Here is a 17,588-nt window from a genome sequence, read left to right on the forward strand (position 1 = left end):
GTTGGATGCATAAAACAAACATTGCAACGAAAATAATATGATCGACTGCAGTGAAGTAGCAATATGGCGATCATAAGTTGCAGCGAGCCGAACGTCATAATACTATAATGAGAAAACAAGGCACATTGTGTGAAGTAATAACCGTATATTAAAGTTACAATTCCGCCAAATGCTTTCTTAGCAATGACACTGCCAATAAACCATTTTGAGCGGCACTGCAGATTCCGTTGAGATATCTTTTAAGAACCGACAAGGAACACAATAATGAATTCCTTTATAGAACTAGTTACAGAATGTTCTTAACACTGACAGAAGAACGAAAAAACAGTTTATAAATTCTTCGTCGGATGGAGGTATATTTTCAAAAGTACTAATTACTTCAATAACATATGATCCGTAATGTCTTTTATCCTAATATAATACCGCAAGTTTTATCTATTAAAATTGCACTCTTAGATATGATATTTTTTTTCTTTTCATTTGTTAAGTTATATCCATATAAACTGTTATCTTTAACCATATTTTTATATCTTTACAGTTTCCCAGCATAAGAAAATACATTAATAAAGTCTTTATGGCCTAATGCACTATAAGTTGAAAGAATCAGAATCATAAATTTTTAATATTTTGTATTAAAAACCGAAAGAAAATGAGCCGAATAGAAAGCGGTCCAGATAATGGAAGTGGTTGGCATGAATGTGTTAAATGGTTAACAAGATGCGGAGCTTTGAGAGCAGATCATAAAGCAAATTGGCCAGAGGCTACTGCTGTTGACTTAGCATATACCCTAAGAGATGGTGTGTTGCTATGTAATCTTTTAAATACAGTGGATCCCGGTTGTATAGACATGAAAGATGTAAATCAAAAACCACAAATGGCACAATTTTTGTGCTTAAGAAATATAAAAGTATTTCTATCGGCATGTTCAACTACATTTGGCTTATCCGATTCTGAACTTTTTGAACCTTCTATGTTATTTGATCTATCAGATTTCCTTCGTGTATTACGTACCTTATCAGCTTTATCAAATTGTCCTCGTTTGAGACGTAAGGGTATACCGTAAGTAATTTATTATTACATAATCTCTTCTACGCATAAATTATATTATTTTTTTATGCCAATAAATATTTGTTACAGAGGCTTTTCTATAGGTCATGGTAGATCGCAAGAAGATATTTATAAGGATTTACAAAGTGCTGGCGCAGGGTAAGCACGCATTCAAACTTGTCAATGAAATTCCTTGATTTATAAATATATTTACAACAAAAATACACAAAAAATATATATTTTGCTTAAAGATAGAAATTTTATAGAATTATCATAAAAATTGATATATCAAAAAGTATCTATATTATTTATAACTTATGTCAATGGGTTTAGTCCCACAACAGGAGTGGGGACATTTACCATGAAACCTAAGAGTATGGATGTAGATGAATCCCAAGTATATCAGGAATTACTCTGTTTCTCGAGTAATTCTCAACACGACTGGCCTTCCACAGAGAAGGTATCTGTCGTTTGCAACTTAAATGTTTGTTTTGCAATAAAAGTACCAAACATCACTGTATTCCATTATAAGAGAAGACAGTCAAGCATTTGCTTATTTGATGTATAAATAAATATTATTTACACGTACAAATGTCTACAGCAAAATTATCTCAGTACAGTGATACTGGCACTATTCTGAACTTTATTCTGCATTTGCTCTGAAAATTGATGTGCTAACTATATTTAGTATTAGTAACGAGTTGCTACAAATAGTTTAAGTTCGCAAGAAATTTTATTTTTTTCATGCATGAATAGTGCATGGCTGTTCATATTTTTATGCTAAAGCCGTGAAGACGAAGGTCGTCGCAGAAGATTTAGAAGGCGAGAAGGCGATGAGACAGGTGGAGGAGGCGACAATGAAGATCCAGTTGGGGAGGAAGATGGATATGGAGCATACTGCAGCCATGCTCAAAGTGAAGAAATCTACCAGGACCTTTGTAGTCTACACTTGCCACCTCCTCCATCTGTTGTACAGGTCGTTAAATATTTGTGTTCCTTACGTGTATGCGATCATCAAAAATTCATCTCAGTGGCATTTTAAAATTGTAAATCATAACATTAATAATTGATTTTGTTACGTTTTATACTATTCTATATCCCACATTGTTCCTATAAAAAAGAACTTTCTATCGATCTTTGTGGAACAGGATGGTGCAATCTCTGGAGGTGAAAAAAGGGATTATGTAATTCAAGAACTTGTTGAAACGGAACGAAATTATTCGGATGTCCTTAACAGTTTACTTAAACATTTCGCTAGACCTCTTTCCTCACTACTACGACCTGAAGATTCTGCACGTATTTTTTTTGGCATAAAGGAACTTGCAGAAATTCATGCCGGCTTTCATAGTCAACTTCGGAAAGCAAGGACTGGCGCTGCGTTAGCACAGGTTTTTCTCGATTGGCGAGAAAAATTCCTTATTTACGGCGATTACTGCGCAAACCTTACTCTTGCTCAAAACACGTTGCAAGAAGCATGTGCGCGTTATGAATTAGTTAATCAAGAAGTTATTGTATGTCTTAAAACATTTATCTTTAATATATGATATCCTATGTGTCTTGTTCTTAATGAAAGTGGTAATTGCAGAGATGTCAACAAGAAGCAAATAATGGCAAATTCAAATTGCGAGATATTTTATCTGTCCCGATGCAAAGAGTATTGAAATATCACCTATTACTCGATAAACTAGTAGAAGAAACTCCTTGTGATTGGCTGGAAGATAGGCGTCAGCTTGGGAAAGCTAGAGAAGTAATGGTTGATATAGCACAATATATTAATGAAGTAAAACGTGACTCAGATACATTGGACATTATAAGAGATATTCAGGCATCGATAATCGATTGGGATGTTCCAGAAGATGCACAATTAAAGGATTTTGGACGATTACTTAGGGACGGAGAGCTTAAGGTAATAATTTCGTAATAATAATGTACGAAATTCTAAATGTCAACAAAACATTACAACCATATTCTAGGTAAAAGCTCACGGTGACCAACGGGTAAAAGCTCGTTACGCATTTATTTTCGAACAAGTAGTATTGATTTGTAAAGCAGGTAGAGGAGAGCAATATTGCTATCGTGAAACCTTACGTCTCGATGATTATCGATTAGAAGATCATACAGGAAGACGAACCCTTGGCAGAGATTCTCGATGGTCCTATCAATGGTTGTTGGTCCATAAACAAGAATATACTGCATACACTTTGTATGCAAGAACGGAAGAACAAAAGCAAATGTGGATCAAGGCATTGCAAGATGCAATGGATAATGTCAATCCTGCCGCGTGTCGCAATACAAATCATAAATTTAAACTTACAACATTTGACACTCCACGTAGTTGTCAGCGATGTGGCAAATTTCTAAAGGGTCGAATTTTTCAGGTAAAACTTTATTAATTGAAAGTTATTAAATATTGTAACATAGGTTTTCTAATAAATTGTTCATTCGAAATAGGGCTATCGATGTGAGGTCTGCCGCTACGCTGTACACAAACAATGTATTGCACATTCGGGTCGGTGTATGCCAGTGCCTCCCCCACCTCCGCCTCCACCACCTCTGCCATGTGAACGCGCTCTCTCGGTGAAATTATGGTTTGTAGGAGAAATGGGACGTGACACAGCATCAAATAAATTAGAACCTCGTGAAGATGGTACCTATATGCTGCGAGTACGGCCTGCCGGACAACCACGTTTGAAACACGAAACCAATTACGCTCTTAGTATCAAGTATGAGCTTCACGTACATATTACCTTACATAAGTGTCAATCTTTTTAAAAATATTAATCTAATATTATAGGGCAGATGGAGCGGTAAAACATATAAGGGTATTTAAACGTGATGTTGATGGTGCTGATGTATATTATCTCAGTGAATCTCGTTTCTTCAAAAGTGTAGTTGAACTTGTTGAATATTATGAGCGAGCATCGTTATCAGAAAATTTTGAAAAATTAGATCAACGCTTGTTATGGCCGTATAGACGTGTCTTGGCTAAAGCATTATTTGATTTTCGCGGAGGAGAACGGAATCAGCTGAGCCTACGGCGGGGTTGCAGAGTTGTAGTATTGAGCAAGGAAGGTGATGCTAAAGGTTGGTGGAAGGGAAAAATTGGAGATCAGGTAGGGTTTTTTCCAAAGGAATATGTTGAAGAAGAATAGCCATAAATTATACTACTTAGATATTCCCTTCATGTGATAGCACGACGATAAAAAATGTTTTACATCGTGCAATCATAATATTTTATTAAAACATGCCTCAATGGAGAACAAAAAGAAAAAATAAACTGATATAACGCATTTTTACATTATATAAAACATAGAAAAATTTATCTTCGCACATTAGTGTCATTATAAAAATACAATTTATTTTGTTCTCTTTACTTGAGGTTGTGCTGTATCACAATCATATAAATAGAAAGTACATGTTCGTAAACGAGAACCGAGCGCATAAAAAGAAATATATATTTAGCTACTTGTATAGATCAAAAGAATTATAATTATTTTTCGGTATAATATGACAGTACGAATAAAGTTTCAAGAAGTCATAAAGATTAAAGTTGTCTATCTATTCTTGTATATTAGAATCATACAAAAGAAGAACACTTCACCAAATGTTTACACTTCTGGACAGCTTTCTCCTTTATGACTATATTTTAAAGTCAATTGCCAAGACTCAATTGTATATACTGTAATTCTGTACTGTTAATGATAAAAATTTTAGCTATTTCTTAAATATAAGCATACATATACATAAATATATAAATAATCGCAACGTGATTATTGTAACAAATTAATTGTACTATTTTTTTAATTGTTACACAACTTTTCTGATTGTGCCAATAAGAATAATCAATAAAATTTAGATCTTATGGAAATGTTAACATAAAAAAGAGGTAATACTTATATACATATATCTAAAATTCTATTTTAGTCTTTTTATTAGCATATACAATAGCAGCCACTTTTTGTTCTAGTCTTTTACAGCCTTTAGTTGCATAAATATTATGTGGAGGAGGTCCAAAGACTACATATGATAATCCTTCTTCTATCATGTCATTAGTAGGATGTACTCCTCTGTTTAAAAAAGCTTTTTCTAAACACTTTTTCACATGTACTTCTTCAAGCGGTAAAAATGGCACATAATGGTCTATTACACTAGAATCTATTGTATCACTATGATAGAAACCACCCTTTTCATTGAATGCTCCAATACTTATTAAATTTTCAAAATCTTGAAGCTTAGTTGTTCTCCTCTGTTTGCCTTCCCCCCAAAGTGTTAATAAACGCTGAGTAATGCGCGAACTACCTGTATTAGATAAAAATATGTAAATTGCTTTCCTTGTATTTATAGAAATGCTTGCAAGTCTCCATGATTTAACCCATGCATTGTAATCCAAAAATGGTACAAGAACATTTAGTAAACCTTCTGGCATTTTATCCACTTCATCAAATACAAACATTGATCTTTCACATTTTTGTAAACTATTAATAATAATTGTATATAATTCTTCCTGTGTAATATAAAATAGTATATCATATTCAATTTAAAGTTGAAAAGTAACCGTTTAATAATAGTTGAAATATACCTTATATTCATTTACTTTTTCCTGAAGAGGAAAGTCATTACGACCATTAAAAAAATGATAAAATTTGCTTTGGTCCCCATTTTTATAAAGAAGCTTAGCAATCAATTGACTTATGTAAGTTTTGCCAGTTCCTGGTGGACCATGAAAACTCATAGTCAAAGCTTTGGGAGGATTAGATGAAGTCAGATGTCCATATAAGGCATTTATTATTACACGATGAGCAATTTCTTGTCCAAAAAGCTCTTTATTAAGAATGTCATCTAATTCTAAAATCATCATATATATCCAGTTAATCTGATTATGTACGTACACATAACCTTCAAAACCTTTATCCTACTTAATATACATACTGTCAATGTCAGAAGAAATATATTCGGTCGTACAACATTCTACAAAATTGCATTCTACATTTTGTATTATTTTACTGACTTTATTGAACCCAGATGATAACACTGACATAGCCGAAAATTCACATTTCACACAAACAGTTAATAAATTAATAACAATAAATACAGGCAAAGTGCCGGCAAAATTCATCTTATATTATTATTTAATTAATTGTATAGTTAAAATTAATCGTATTCCGTAAAATTTAAACATCACTTGCCAACGCTAAAATAAAATATCAAGAATTATTTATCATAATATCAATTTACATAAAAGAATTCGTTCGTATTCCATCAACAGAACTGCATTCAATATAAACACTAGCATTCTAAAAAATGCTTTATGGTGTAGCTGTAACCTATAATCATTAATTTAGATACTTACATAACTGAAATCGGTGATTTCCTATTGGTTCAACTTCAAAGTGTGAGGTTTTGGGTTATTAATTAAGAACTGATATAAAAGATAACCATATAAATATTTAAATAGAATTAAATCAATTTACGTTTCATACCTAAATATAATTGTTTATATTACTACATCGATAAATACTTTTAACTTATAGGATACAATTTGTTATTACAATAAGCTATGAATGTTAAAATTTTGTAAATAATATTATATAGTATCTAATATTCGTTAAATACCCAATTTACATAAAAACACGTATCCTTATATTGTAAAAGTAATATTTATAGTTTCTAATACGTTAGTTAAAATTAAATAGGAACAATAAAAAAAATAACCTAGATAACCCTGATAACCTTGAAAAAATAAATAATTTTACAGATCTCTTCAGCGGTCAATAGGGTCAATATTACTATTATGAGTATACGAATCACTCACTAACTGATTCATAGAATTCAGACTGTAGCTACAGTCGTAGCTAACGTATAAGCCGCGGAATAAAATTTTTGCGTGATTTGGATTTTTTAAACAGAGCTTAGCGTATTGAGCACTGTAAATAATACATCATTTACTACATTTCAATATTTTATTCATTCTTTTCAGTAATATTTATATAATACTTATATATTTACTTCAAAATATTGTCCACTGCAGAAGAAAAAATATGGCGTCCGAAAATAGCACTGTTGATACCGCTTATACCAAATTTTACACGCGGGAAGAAGTCGCTAAGCATAATGATAGTAAAGATCTGTGGTTTATTATTCACAATAAAGTTTACAATGTGACTCAATTTATAAGTGTAATTATATACTTTATATGTATTTCTTTTATAATTGACGTTTTTTAATAGAACTGCATATAAAAATATTTATTTTATATTTTAAATTCAAGCATCCTGGTGGAGAAGAAGTTCTTTTGGAACAAGGTGGTCAAGATTGTACAGAAGCCTTTGAAGATATTGGTCATTCAAGTGATGCAAGAGAATTAATGGAGATATTCAAAATTGGAGAATTAGTAGAAGTATGTATAAGGTTTAATAATTTTATGTCTCTCTTACCAATTTCTACTTTTTCTACCAATAACAATAATTAAGGACTAACAAATTGTTAATTTTAGGAGGAAAGAACAAAGGGAAGCAATGATGTAACTGATGTGTCTGATGTAGATAATTCTAGGTATATTTTTTCATATATTAGTTAGTATTATACATAGATATATATATATATTACTAACCAAAGTATTACAGGTACACAATTTTATTATTAACATCTTTCCTATATTGGTGTTGTATTTATTATCGGTCCATCATCATTTATATTGATTGGATAGCACAATTAAAAATCTGAGTATATTATAAAATTATACTTATAACAATATCTTTTATTTTGATATATAGTCACCATGTGATTGTGCTATTCAAACTCATAAAATTATGAGAATTCAAAATTTGTGGTATGTAAATAGTCAGTGCAGCATCGTGATGTGATCATTGCCAGTTGCAGTGGTTCTTGGCGATCGTGGCTGATTCCAATTGCTCTTGGGGTACTGGCGACTCTTGTCTATCGTTACTTTATTAAAGCACACTGAATCATTCCTGATATTTATTTTTTTGTAATTTGTATTATACATAAACGAATGTTATAAATAACTAATCAAAGAATACTATGTATATTGCACATAACTACAGTCTTGTTTTATGACATGAAATTGCACACACAAACTGGCCTAGCATAAAAACATTTATAAAACAAAAATTCATTTGTTATATTTAAGCTAAAATATATATAAACACGCGCGCGCGCGCGTTTCATACACATGTAATAATACGAATTATATTAACTGCAAGTACAAAAATAAAATAATTTTATTTACATACTGGTACAGAAGTTCCTGTGAAACAAAGGAACAAGAGTTGGCTCCAGATCAATATTTTAAAAACACATTGATTGCAATTACCATTCTGATTGTATATATAAAGATATTTACACTTAGTTAAAGAATATATGAGCAAATTAAGAATTATTTAAAAAAAATATTTAAACAATATTTAGAAGAATTCTTAAAGTTGCATTTGTCAAAAACATATTTAAAATTAGTTTACATGTATAATCAACAATGCAATATTTTGTAATATTATGAGAATGAAATTGTTAAGTTTTCTATTGTAAAATTATATATATTATAAAATATGTTCTATTATATTTCCAATATTGTATTTAATAATTTAATAATCCATTATCTCACAAATATATATATATATATATATATATATATCTTCTTATTAAAATCGCTTGAATATAACAAAAGCATGACTTTTATATTATAATTACTTACTATAATTTGTTAAAACGCAAATATGGTTTTCAGTTGTAACGTAGAGTTACTTAGTCAATAATATTGAAATTTACAGTCTCGTTATTACTACTTGTAACATTATTTCACACATTTACCTATGATCAATATTATTCTTATAATTGCATAAAAAGTGAAGCTGTACTTTAAACATATCTATATCTTCCTTATTTATTTTCTCTGTATCATTTATCACTTTATCAATTTATTTTATATGACAAACTGCATATTTCTATCTATGTAATTACACATAGACGTGGATAAAAATTTTCAAATATAATATAAATATAAATAAAAACTGGCAACATGCCTAATAGTGGAATGATTGAAAAACAGAAAGTATTCGATGTATGAAAAAATAAATTAATAGATATCTAATAGAAGTCGAAAGAGGGAAAAACGATATCGAGCGAATTTGAGCGCCGACGCTAGGCGCTCGTACTACAATCTTCCTTTCCTTGTCGCACTTTCAATTTCCCCTTCCCAATCTCGTGCCTGTTCGTTCTTTGGCGGGTATGTCTCCCTCTGCCGAACATCCAGTTCATCGTGAGAGGTGGATTGGTGCGAATCGTGTTGGAAATAGTCAGAATATTATAATCACATAGAAGGCATACACAAATTCGCATTATACGGTTGATATCATCGACGACATTCGAATTCGGAGATACTCGATTCGAATAAAAGAGAACTGTAGCGTTCGAACAAATTATTATTGTTCGAGATCCGAAGCGGAAAGAAGGGCGTACGTAAAAGTCGCCCGTTGAAACGAGAACTAGAAATTTGCGAGCGAATTTAGCGCAGGAAAGAAGCAGACGGCGGGTCGAAGACAGCTGTATAGGGCAGAGACAGTGGTTGCTTCGAAAAGTCGGCGTGGTGTCATGAGAGGCGGTCTCACAGTCCGCCCTTCTTATCGGTCCCTCTTAGAGTCATGCATGTCGCGCCCTTCAAACGAGGTGAGCGACATTTTTCCTCATTTGCAATTATTATTCTTCATCGTGTCTTAATGCTGAACCTTTTATGGAGAGAGCAGCCATTTATTCGTAATTGATAAAATTCGCGCGCTTTTTTACCCTCATCAGGTTGCTCATTCATAAACGCGACTTGCATTCTTGGAAAAGCTTTCTCATTGGCATTGATGAACTGTACAAAGCGCGTCATTATGCGAATGGTATTTGATTTTCATGAAATTAAAGAAATTGATAGGCCCATAAAGACTGATTAGATCACAAAGCCTAGACCTTTTCGCAATACGATATATACTCAAACAAAAACCGACAAATTTTATAATCTTTAAACCGGTAAATAAATTAGAACGGAAATTTATTCCGAATTAATTGTTTAATAAAAGGCTATAGATCAGCTTATAATCGATATCGTGTTGATAAAATGTTTTGATAATTCGTCGATTAAATAAAACCTGTTGGTACGTATTTGTGTTAGTTATAGGACCAGAAAACACGTGTGTGCCAAGATGTACCGCGATTTACATTTCGTGAAGCCAATTATGTTTCTCTTTTGTATATATTCTATAACACGATAACGACGAGCAAAACTTCGTATTACGTGTTACAGAGCGCGATATTTTATATTTTACAATTTAGCAAAAAATATGTAATATGTAAAGAGACGAAAAAAAGAAAGTCATATTATTTATAATTTATAAAAATCTCAGTTTTTATTTCCTGCGATTTTACATTTATTGATATCAAAGGAAACAATTCTAATTGGACTGATGGATTAAAACAGAATGCTAGAAAATCCATATAACATTTAAAATATATTAAAAAGCTACGTGTTTCGAATCCTTTCATTACAATCTTAATTATTTGCAATCGATCATAATTGGCATAAGCGATTTAGCGAACTGTTTCAAAATCAGATAAAGAGAAACGATAATATCGCGTTTAATGAAGTATAAATGATAAGGTCAAAGAAAAAGTGCGGGACATTAATACAATGAATAAATTTAACAGCCAAATTGCACGAAGAATTGCATCATTCCATGAAACAAGGAACCCGAATATGCGTGGGGTATATTCGAAATTCGTACGAGACTCCAAGAATATCTCTGCTCTTCTATTTAAACTTATCAAGAGCAATAGCAAATTAATTTAAAGTATTCGTTGCCATTCCACCATTTGCATATATATGTACGATATACGCGCTCATCTTTTTTCTTGTTTATTTTTATTTTACAAGAAGGAATCAAATTTCCAGGTTCACCCAGATGTTAAATCTAGCCCGCAGGTGTATTTTAAGACACTTTGCGCAAGTGGTTTTTCGTTTCCGTTGCAAATAGAAATTTATCATTTACCAGGATAGCATATGTTTTGGCGTTAATGAAACGGTCAATAAATGTACGCGATAATTTTTAAGTAACGAGACGGATATGGGAAGTTATTTTTTTGACTCGAGAAATTGCGCAGCGTTATATTCTCGAAAGGTATAAACTTTTATGGATAATCGATCATTATATATCATCCGATATCGATCTTGATATCGTGCGAGAGTCTCGGGATTATTTTTAACATTTCACGATGAATACGCGTTGGTCGCGATGTGGCTACAAATAGACGAACAACGACTTCTTAACGAATCGCTGAACGAACAGACAACGACAAGTAAGTACTCTACGACGCGTATTCCGTTTAAGCCAATTGTAGTTTCTATGCAAACCAATGCGTCTTGCTTGCCTTTGTGGTGTTCGGTTACTATCTGGGTTAGGTGGTACGTGTTCTGAGCGGAGTTGATTTTATCGTAAGAACCTTGCTATTCTAAACGCTACGGTTATTAGAAGCTCGTTCATGATCTTCTAACAATCGAACACGTCACACGCGAAATGCACCGAGTAAGATAATTACATCTTGAATCGGAGACTTCTGTTGCTATCTTTCGATTCCGTTTATTAAACAAACCGTTTTTTAAGAGTAGACATTGTTTGCGAAACAAAAGAGTTAAAAGTCGTCTTCTCTGCAAGTAAAGTTACAGACAATGAGAAATATAACGATCGATAAAATGAAACGAAAACCATTAACCAATGTCGTACGACTGTAAATTAGCAGTTTTACACGAACAATTTTGCGATTTGACGTTAAGAGTAAATTGAATATTCTCCATCATTATTTACGTAACACGGAGAATGACCAAGTATTTACATTTAAATATAGCGAAGCATACCACACTTTGTCGTGTTGCTACAATTTTGAGCCCGGTGAACCGATTAAAATTTCGTATATATGTAGGTTGATGAAAATGGTCGAAAACAAAAAAATTTCATTTCGATAGCTCGTCGAATGGATCACTACGAATAAAGAATCAGTTGACTGTATGGAATTTGATACAATTATTGAACGGCGTAAAATGCATTACACATTGATACGACGTTCAGCCTAGTAAATGCAATTAGAGTATATGTTTTGAACTCAGCTCGATTCTAACATCTTCTTGGTTTTTTTTCAGAGGTATGGTAGTTTATAATAGCCCTTTAATCATTGTTTTCTATTTATATCTTCATTTTTTATTGGTTCATTTTATAATCAGTTCGACCTTCAGTCGTAGGCAAAATCTTCTTTCATACAAGATGTCGCACAGAGATCGGTTTCTTTCGCACGAACGATCAATTAAACGCAATTGGATCATTACGACAGTTTATCACAATAGGCATTAACACGGTTTAGAAGCATATATAGTATACATATGTATCAGTAGCAGTAAATGAACGTGTTGACGTAGACAATAAAAATATAACAGAAAGCATAATTTAAATTAAAAAATTAAAAGGTTCTCTTTATGAATTGATTTCACACGTTAAAGGATAGGTGGGGAGGCTATGGTAGACTTTGCGTAGAAGCATGAGCGCATCATATTGCAAATATCCGTGTTAACATATCGTCTTACCGATTCGACGAATTTTATTAACTCATTTGTAATTCCTCATTGGTCATGCATAATATTCATTGGTAATTATCCTCCTCTAGTGACATTCTTCCTCTTCAGTCGTTAAAAACTGTGAAATTTGTTATCCCTTTACACAAAACAATTATAATATCGTTTAATCGGTAATACTCGTTAATAGAGGGTATAATAATTTTATATTTCCATTTTTATATCATATATTTATTTTCTTTCATATTTTTACATAACGCTTTATAAAATAACGCACGCGCGCACCTCTTGTCATATTGCGTCATTTTTTTTTTTTTTTTTTGGTATATTATCGATAACTAAACCAGGATAGCTTAGACACAAATCTTTTGCAAGACTTCTTATTGCAGCTTAAACATAGCTACGATACGTTCAACTGCGCTTTCCATCGCATCAACGAACTTTATTTAATCAAATGTTGATAGTATTTCACACTCGATGTTGTACTCGGTTATATCAAAAGAATTGCACGGCTACACGGTTAAACGATACGTTACCATTTAGAAATATAAACGGTCAGCAGTTTTTATAAACGTCTCCGTTATGAAGCTATTCAAAGCGCTGGCCGATAAAGAAAGTGCAAACTAAACTATAATTAAAATGATACGTCTCGTGAATTTTATAAAATTCGTTTAATCAACTTTCCAATTTTTTTTTATACATTTAAACAAATAAAGAAATTAGAGAAAGAGAAGGTGAAATATTTCCAGTATTACGTACATGGATTTCTGATATATCAAAGATATCCGATATTTCAAAGTACGTAGACGTTATTTAAATCTGATACAATGATTAACTGTTAACGTAGATACGTTAACAGGAAAATCAATAATTTATTCAAAGGTCACCTTGAAGATGAAACCACGAACGTCTCGCGTAGTACGAGGTTCGGTCGAAAGAATGCAATACACCTAATACCCATGGTCACGCGCTCGATAAAATAAATGTTTTAAGCTTCTCTATTTTCAAAAACATTTACCACCGGTTCGTATTCAGTATCGACGCTATTATTGATAATTTTGATTATCAATGTACACGATATAGGCTGGCGTAGGAAAAGATCGATAGCAAGCAATCTATTAAAAAAACGATTAACAAACTCGGTATCGAGTTCGTTCGATAACATTAGCAATATTTCCGGTATCGGTCGAGCTAATAGCCGCGTAAAAATTCCGAAAAACGGGTTTATATTTCACGGTCTATTGGACGATGAAATATGTATAAAGAAGGCAGACCGATCTTAGCCACGAGAGATCTTTGGCGTCTGGCCAAGCGAACTATTACGGTAGCAACAACATCTCGACTATAATAATATAATAATGTACGTCACATGACGATATAAGTATAAATTCAACGATTTGTCACTTTTTAGATCGTCGCGGTTCTCCGAAGTATGCTAATATCTTTCATTAGTCGCGCGAGGAAAACTGCTCGGTAGTTGCGTTTTTTGAAATACACGTTTTAACGTGTATTTTCACGTTATTTTCACGTGTATTTTCACGTGTATTTTCACGTTATTCTCACGTGTTTATTTCGTAAATCGTTTTACAGTGACTTTAACGACAGTTCGTTTATACGCAATTTAAGTGAAATTATTGGCAACCTTTTTTTGTTCACGTTTATCACAATGTGTGGAGCGGACGTAAAAAACTGGACGTTAACGTTCAAATCATCTTTATAAATGTCAGTTAATGACAGAGCAAAGTTGTATATCTTAGCGAAAAATTGTACCATTTACAAGGTCGAGCAGCTGGTTGAAATTGTCGATAATAAAGCTTGATGAATTATGTACGAAGGTAACCGTACGATCCATTTCTGTGAACCTTCGATTCGATTGACGGTATACCCCTATAACATAACGTAGTAATGTCGTATAGCAATATCGAATGACGTTTGAATGATCAGTTTGTTCGATGTAAGAATAAGAATGATTTTTAGTAAGCGAAATAATACGAATGATTTCAGTTACCGTGGGACATGATCCACAAACAAGTAACGGGAACCAATCGCAACAGCAGTTACAAAGCGGTGGATGGAATGGAATTCCTGAAACGACGTTGGTCTCTCGATCGATCAGAAACAACGGCAACAGCAATGGCTGGAACCCAATTACGTCTCCGTTCCAACATCAACAGGAACAACAACAGCTACACGAACGGAAACAGAAAGAAGTTAAATCTGGGGATTTGGGAGATGATGAAGACGGTGGTGGAGGGGGTGGAGGGCTGGAGGGGGCGGACCCAGAGGAGAACAACTCTGTTCACCTCAAGAGACGGGTGGGACTCGTCAGTGGGGTGGCTCTAATCGTTGGTACCATGATAGGTAGAGCAATCTATACGATTTCAGTAAAATCTTATACGGTTAATTAGAAATAGTACAATCTCAAATTCTTCTTCTTCTTCTTCTTCTTCTTCGTCGTCGAATTACGAAACGATAGGTTCTGGGATATTCGTTTCGCCGTCAGGGCTTTTGGTTCGAACCGGCAGTATCGGAATCAGCTTCCTCGTATGGACGGCCTGCGGCATGTTGAGTCTGTGCGGTGCGTTAGCATACGCCGAGCTGGGTACGATGAATACGAGCAGCGGCGCCGAGTACGCTTACTTTATGGACGCATTCGGTGCACCACCTGCTTTCCTCTTCTCGTGGGTTTCCACTTTGGTCTTAAAACCATCTCAGATGGCGATAATCTGTTTGTCATTCGCGCAGTACGCGGTTGAAGCCTTTGCGGCCGACTGCGATCCACCCGAGGAAGTAGTCAAAATCGTTGCACTCCTGGCGATCATACTTATACTGTTAGTGAACTGTTACAGCGTTAATCTAGCCACAGGTGTACAAAACGCGTTTACCGCAGCAAAATTGATCGCCATACTCGTTGTAATTGCCGGTGGCTCTTATAAGTTGATACAGGGTAATACGCAGCATCTGAAAGGCGCTTTCGATACCGTGGACGGTAGTACCGTTAATATAGGCAGATTAGCCACAGCTTTCTATACTGGTTTGTGGGCGTACGATGGATGGAATAATCTCAATTATGTCACCGAAGAAATCAAAAATCCTTCCAAAAATCTACCACGGTCTATTATGATTGGTATACCCCTCGTTACGCTATGTTACGCATTGATAAATGTCTCCTACCTGGCCGTGATGTCACCTTCGGAGATGATCGAAAGCGAAGCTGTTGCAGTGGTAAGACAATTTTTAATGTTATCCTTTATCATAGAAGTCAAGTATTAAAGTAGAGAGTCAGGTTGAAATTCAATTAGTAATTCGTATTTGTAATGATTTAAATGATAAAGAAATATGGACTAATATTTTGCAGACTTTTGGAAATCGAATTCTTGGCGTTATGGCATGGCTTATGCCACTTTCGGTTGCGATTAGCACGTTCGGTTCCGCAAATGGCACTCTTTTTGCAGCGGGTAGACTTTGCTTTGCCGCGTCTCGAGAGGGCCATCTACTTGACTGTCTCAGTTATGTTCACGTACGACGCTTTACTCCTGCACCAGGACTTATCTTCCATTCCCTCGTTGCAGGTACCTTTTACACAAATTTCACATTCAATTACATTCATATACCTATTCCACTAAGTACTCGATAAAATATCTCCTCGTCGATTAGGAGCAATGGTGCTATCCGGAAACATTGATTCCTTGATCGACTTTTTTTCGTTCACTGCTTGGATCTTTTATGGTGGAGCAATGCTAGCTCTATTAGTGATGCGAAGGACCAGACCGAATCATCCACGACCATATAAATGTCCGCTGATAATACCTGTTCTCGTACTTGGAATCTCTGCGTACCTGATTGTAGCGCCAATCATTGACAACCCTCAAATTGAATACCTGTATGCGGCTGGGTTCATATTAGCGGGCATGCTTGTCTACCTCCCGTTTGTTAAATACGGATACGTGCCCAAATTTATGGGTAAGATCACTAAAGAAAGTTAATTGAATAAATTAACGCAAGATAAAGAAACTCGTTTGCATTATTCATTCTGTTTGCAGAAGGTGTGAATGCCTTTCTTCAGATGTTACTCGAAGTCGCACCAACGGCCGCAGCGTTTGATTGATTTCGATCAAATGCAGAAGTGTGATTTTTTAAATGCCAATTCATTCCACTGTGGCATAGTGAACATGATATGAATGTCTATTTTAAATATGAATAGATAAAGATATGTAACCTCTTATCGAAGCTTAAGGCTGGCCCGAATGAATTCACAAATATATAAAAATATTATTTTATTACTTGTTACTCATATATAATATACATTACATGAAACACATTATTGTTAGACAATTAGTTAACGTTGTAACTATTGAACAGAGCAACTAAAAGTATTTTAAATGTTTATGGTTAAAATTTTATTTTTGATTTTTACCCAATGTTTTCTTACTTACTTTTCCATAAACATTCAGTAAACCATCAGAACCGCGCTTCCACCGTGCTTTTTTATTTTTATGATTTGATAGACTTCTTTCAAGACCTGATGCATGTGTCACGTCATTTCGCCGTGTTTCCTTCTCACCTTTCTTTTCACGTTGTAATATCTTATAATTAATACCCTTCCTTTTGGGAGGTTTTGCTCCTAAACTTATAGCGAGCGCTGTTTCCGCTTCTTTTGCTTTTTCCCCTTTAAAACCAGACATACCGAACTTCATAACCTCGTATCTGACACGTTTCATTTCTAGTTCCTGTTTTCTTCTTTCATCATTTTCATTCCGCTCGTTTTTTGTTACGTCGAATTTATAATTTTCCACGTCATTGTTTTCTTTACTTTCAATAGTTTTTACCTTTTTCTTTGGTTTTTCATAATTTACCGATACGAATTCCTTCACGACGTCCTTTTTTATTTTTGACACTCTTGTTGGAATAAAATCTTCCATTATAA

The 17,588-nt window shown here is 33.8% G+C and overlaps 5 protein-coding genes across 12 annotated transcripts; 3 read left to right on the plus strand and 2 right to left on the minus strand.

The window, feature by feature from the left end:
- The first annotated feature begins 24 nt into the window (after window positions 1–24).
- On the plus strand, window positions 25–5,234 carry Vav (Vav guanine nucleotide exchange factor). Of its 2 annotated transcripts, none has more exons than XM_069112641.1 (9): window positions 25–353; window positions 539–1,059; window positions 1,138–1,206; window positions 1,381–1,507; window positions 2,196–2,558; window positions 2,633–2,953; window positions 3,021–3,425; window positions 3,499–3,770; window positions 3,842–5,234. In XM_069112641.1, exons 2-9 carry the CDS (start codon window positions 650–652, stop codon window positions 4,197–4,199), a joined length of 2,325 nt encoding a protein of 774 aa, XP_068968742.1. In that variant the 5' UTR covers window positions 25–353; window positions 539–649; the 3' UTR covers window positions 4,200–5,234. The 2 variants fall into 2 exon arrangements, with proteins under 2 accessions (XP_068968742.1, XP_068968741.1); XM_069112640.1 differs by lacking the exon at window positions 1,381–1,507 and adding an exon at window positions 1,834–2,023 and having other exon boundaries at window positions 26–353.
- Window positions 4,830–6,163, minus strand: LOC138179647 (torsin-1A). Of its 2 annotated transcripts, XM_069112653.1 has the most exons (4): window positions 5,977–6,163; window positions 5,627–5,892; window positions 5,464–5,551; window positions 4,830–5,346 (listed from the first exon to the last, which is right to left on the minus strand). In XM_069112653.1, exons 1-4 carry the CDS (start codon window positions 6,161–6,163, stop codon window positions 4,955–4,957), a joined length of 933 nt encoding a protein of 310 aa, XP_068968754.1. In that variant the 3' UTR covers window positions 4,830–4,954. The 2 variants fall into 2 exon arrangements, with proteins under 2 accessions (XP_068968754.1, XP_068968753.1); XM_069112652.1 differs by having other exon boundaries at window positions 4,830–5,551.
- Window positions 6,164–7,085: 922 nt separating this feature from the next.
- Cyt-b5 (Cytochrome b5) lies at window positions 7,086–8,297 on the plus strand. Of its 3 annotated transcripts, none has more exons than XM_069112658.1 (4): window positions 7,086–7,223; window positions 7,316–7,444; window positions 7,541–7,599; window positions 7,921–8,297. In XM_069112658.1, the coding sequence occupies exons 1-4, from the start codon at window positions 7,086–7,088 to the stop codon at window positions 8,009–8,011; spliced, it is 417 nt and encodes a 138-aa protein (XP_068968759.1). In that variant the 3' UTR covers window positions 8,012–8,297. The 3 variants fall into 3 exon arrangements, with proteins under 3 accessions (XP_068968759.1, XP_068968760.1, XP_068968761.1); XM_069112659.1 differs by having other exon boundaries at window positions 7,927–8,297; XM_069112660.1 differs by having other exon boundaries at window positions 7,889–7,999.
- Window positions 8,298–9,302: 1,005 nt separating this feature from the next.
- LOC138179644 (b(0,+)-type amino acid transporter 1) lies at window positions 9,303–17,048 on the plus strand. 4 transcript variants are annotated; one of them, XM_069112644.1, is made up of 6 exons: window positions 9,303–9,729; window positions 14,666–15,022; window positions 15,138–15,886; window positions 16,020–16,233; window positions 16,319–16,624; window positions 16,705–17,048. In XM_069112644.1, exons 1-6 carry the CDS (start codon window positions 9,705–9,707, stop codon window positions 16,767–16,769), a joined length of 1,716 nt encoding a protein of 571 aa, XP_068968745.1. In that variant the 5' UTR covers window positions 9,303–9,704; the 3' UTR covers window positions 16,770–17,048. The 4 variants fall into 4 exon arrangements, with proteins under 4 accessions (XP_068968745.1, XP_068968743.1, XP_068968744.1 ...); XM_069112642.1 differs by lacking the exon at window positions 9,303–9,729 and adding an exon at window positions 11,125–11,397; XM_069112643.1 differs by lacking the exon at window positions 9,303–9,729 and adding an exon at window positions 11,440–11,503.
- LOC138179650 (uncharacterized protein C1orf131 homolog) lies at window positions 16,924–17,583 on the minus strand. The gene has a single exon (XM_069112656.1). It carries the CDS (start codon window positions 17,581–17,583, stop codon window positions 17,062–17,064), a length of 522 nt encoding a protein of 173 aa, XP_068968757.1. The 3' UTR covers window positions 16,924–17,061.
- Window positions 17,584–17,588: the final 5 nt, after the last annotated feature.

Source organism: Bombus flavifrons, chromosome 5 (genome assembly GCF_040668555.2).
Source record: "Bombus flavifrons isolate JBK064 chromosome 5, iyBomFlav1_principal, whole genome shotgun sequence".
Classification (NCBI taxonomy): domain Eukaryota; kingdom Metazoa; phylum Arthropoda; class Insecta; order Hymenoptera; family Apidae; genus Bombus; species Bombus flavifrons.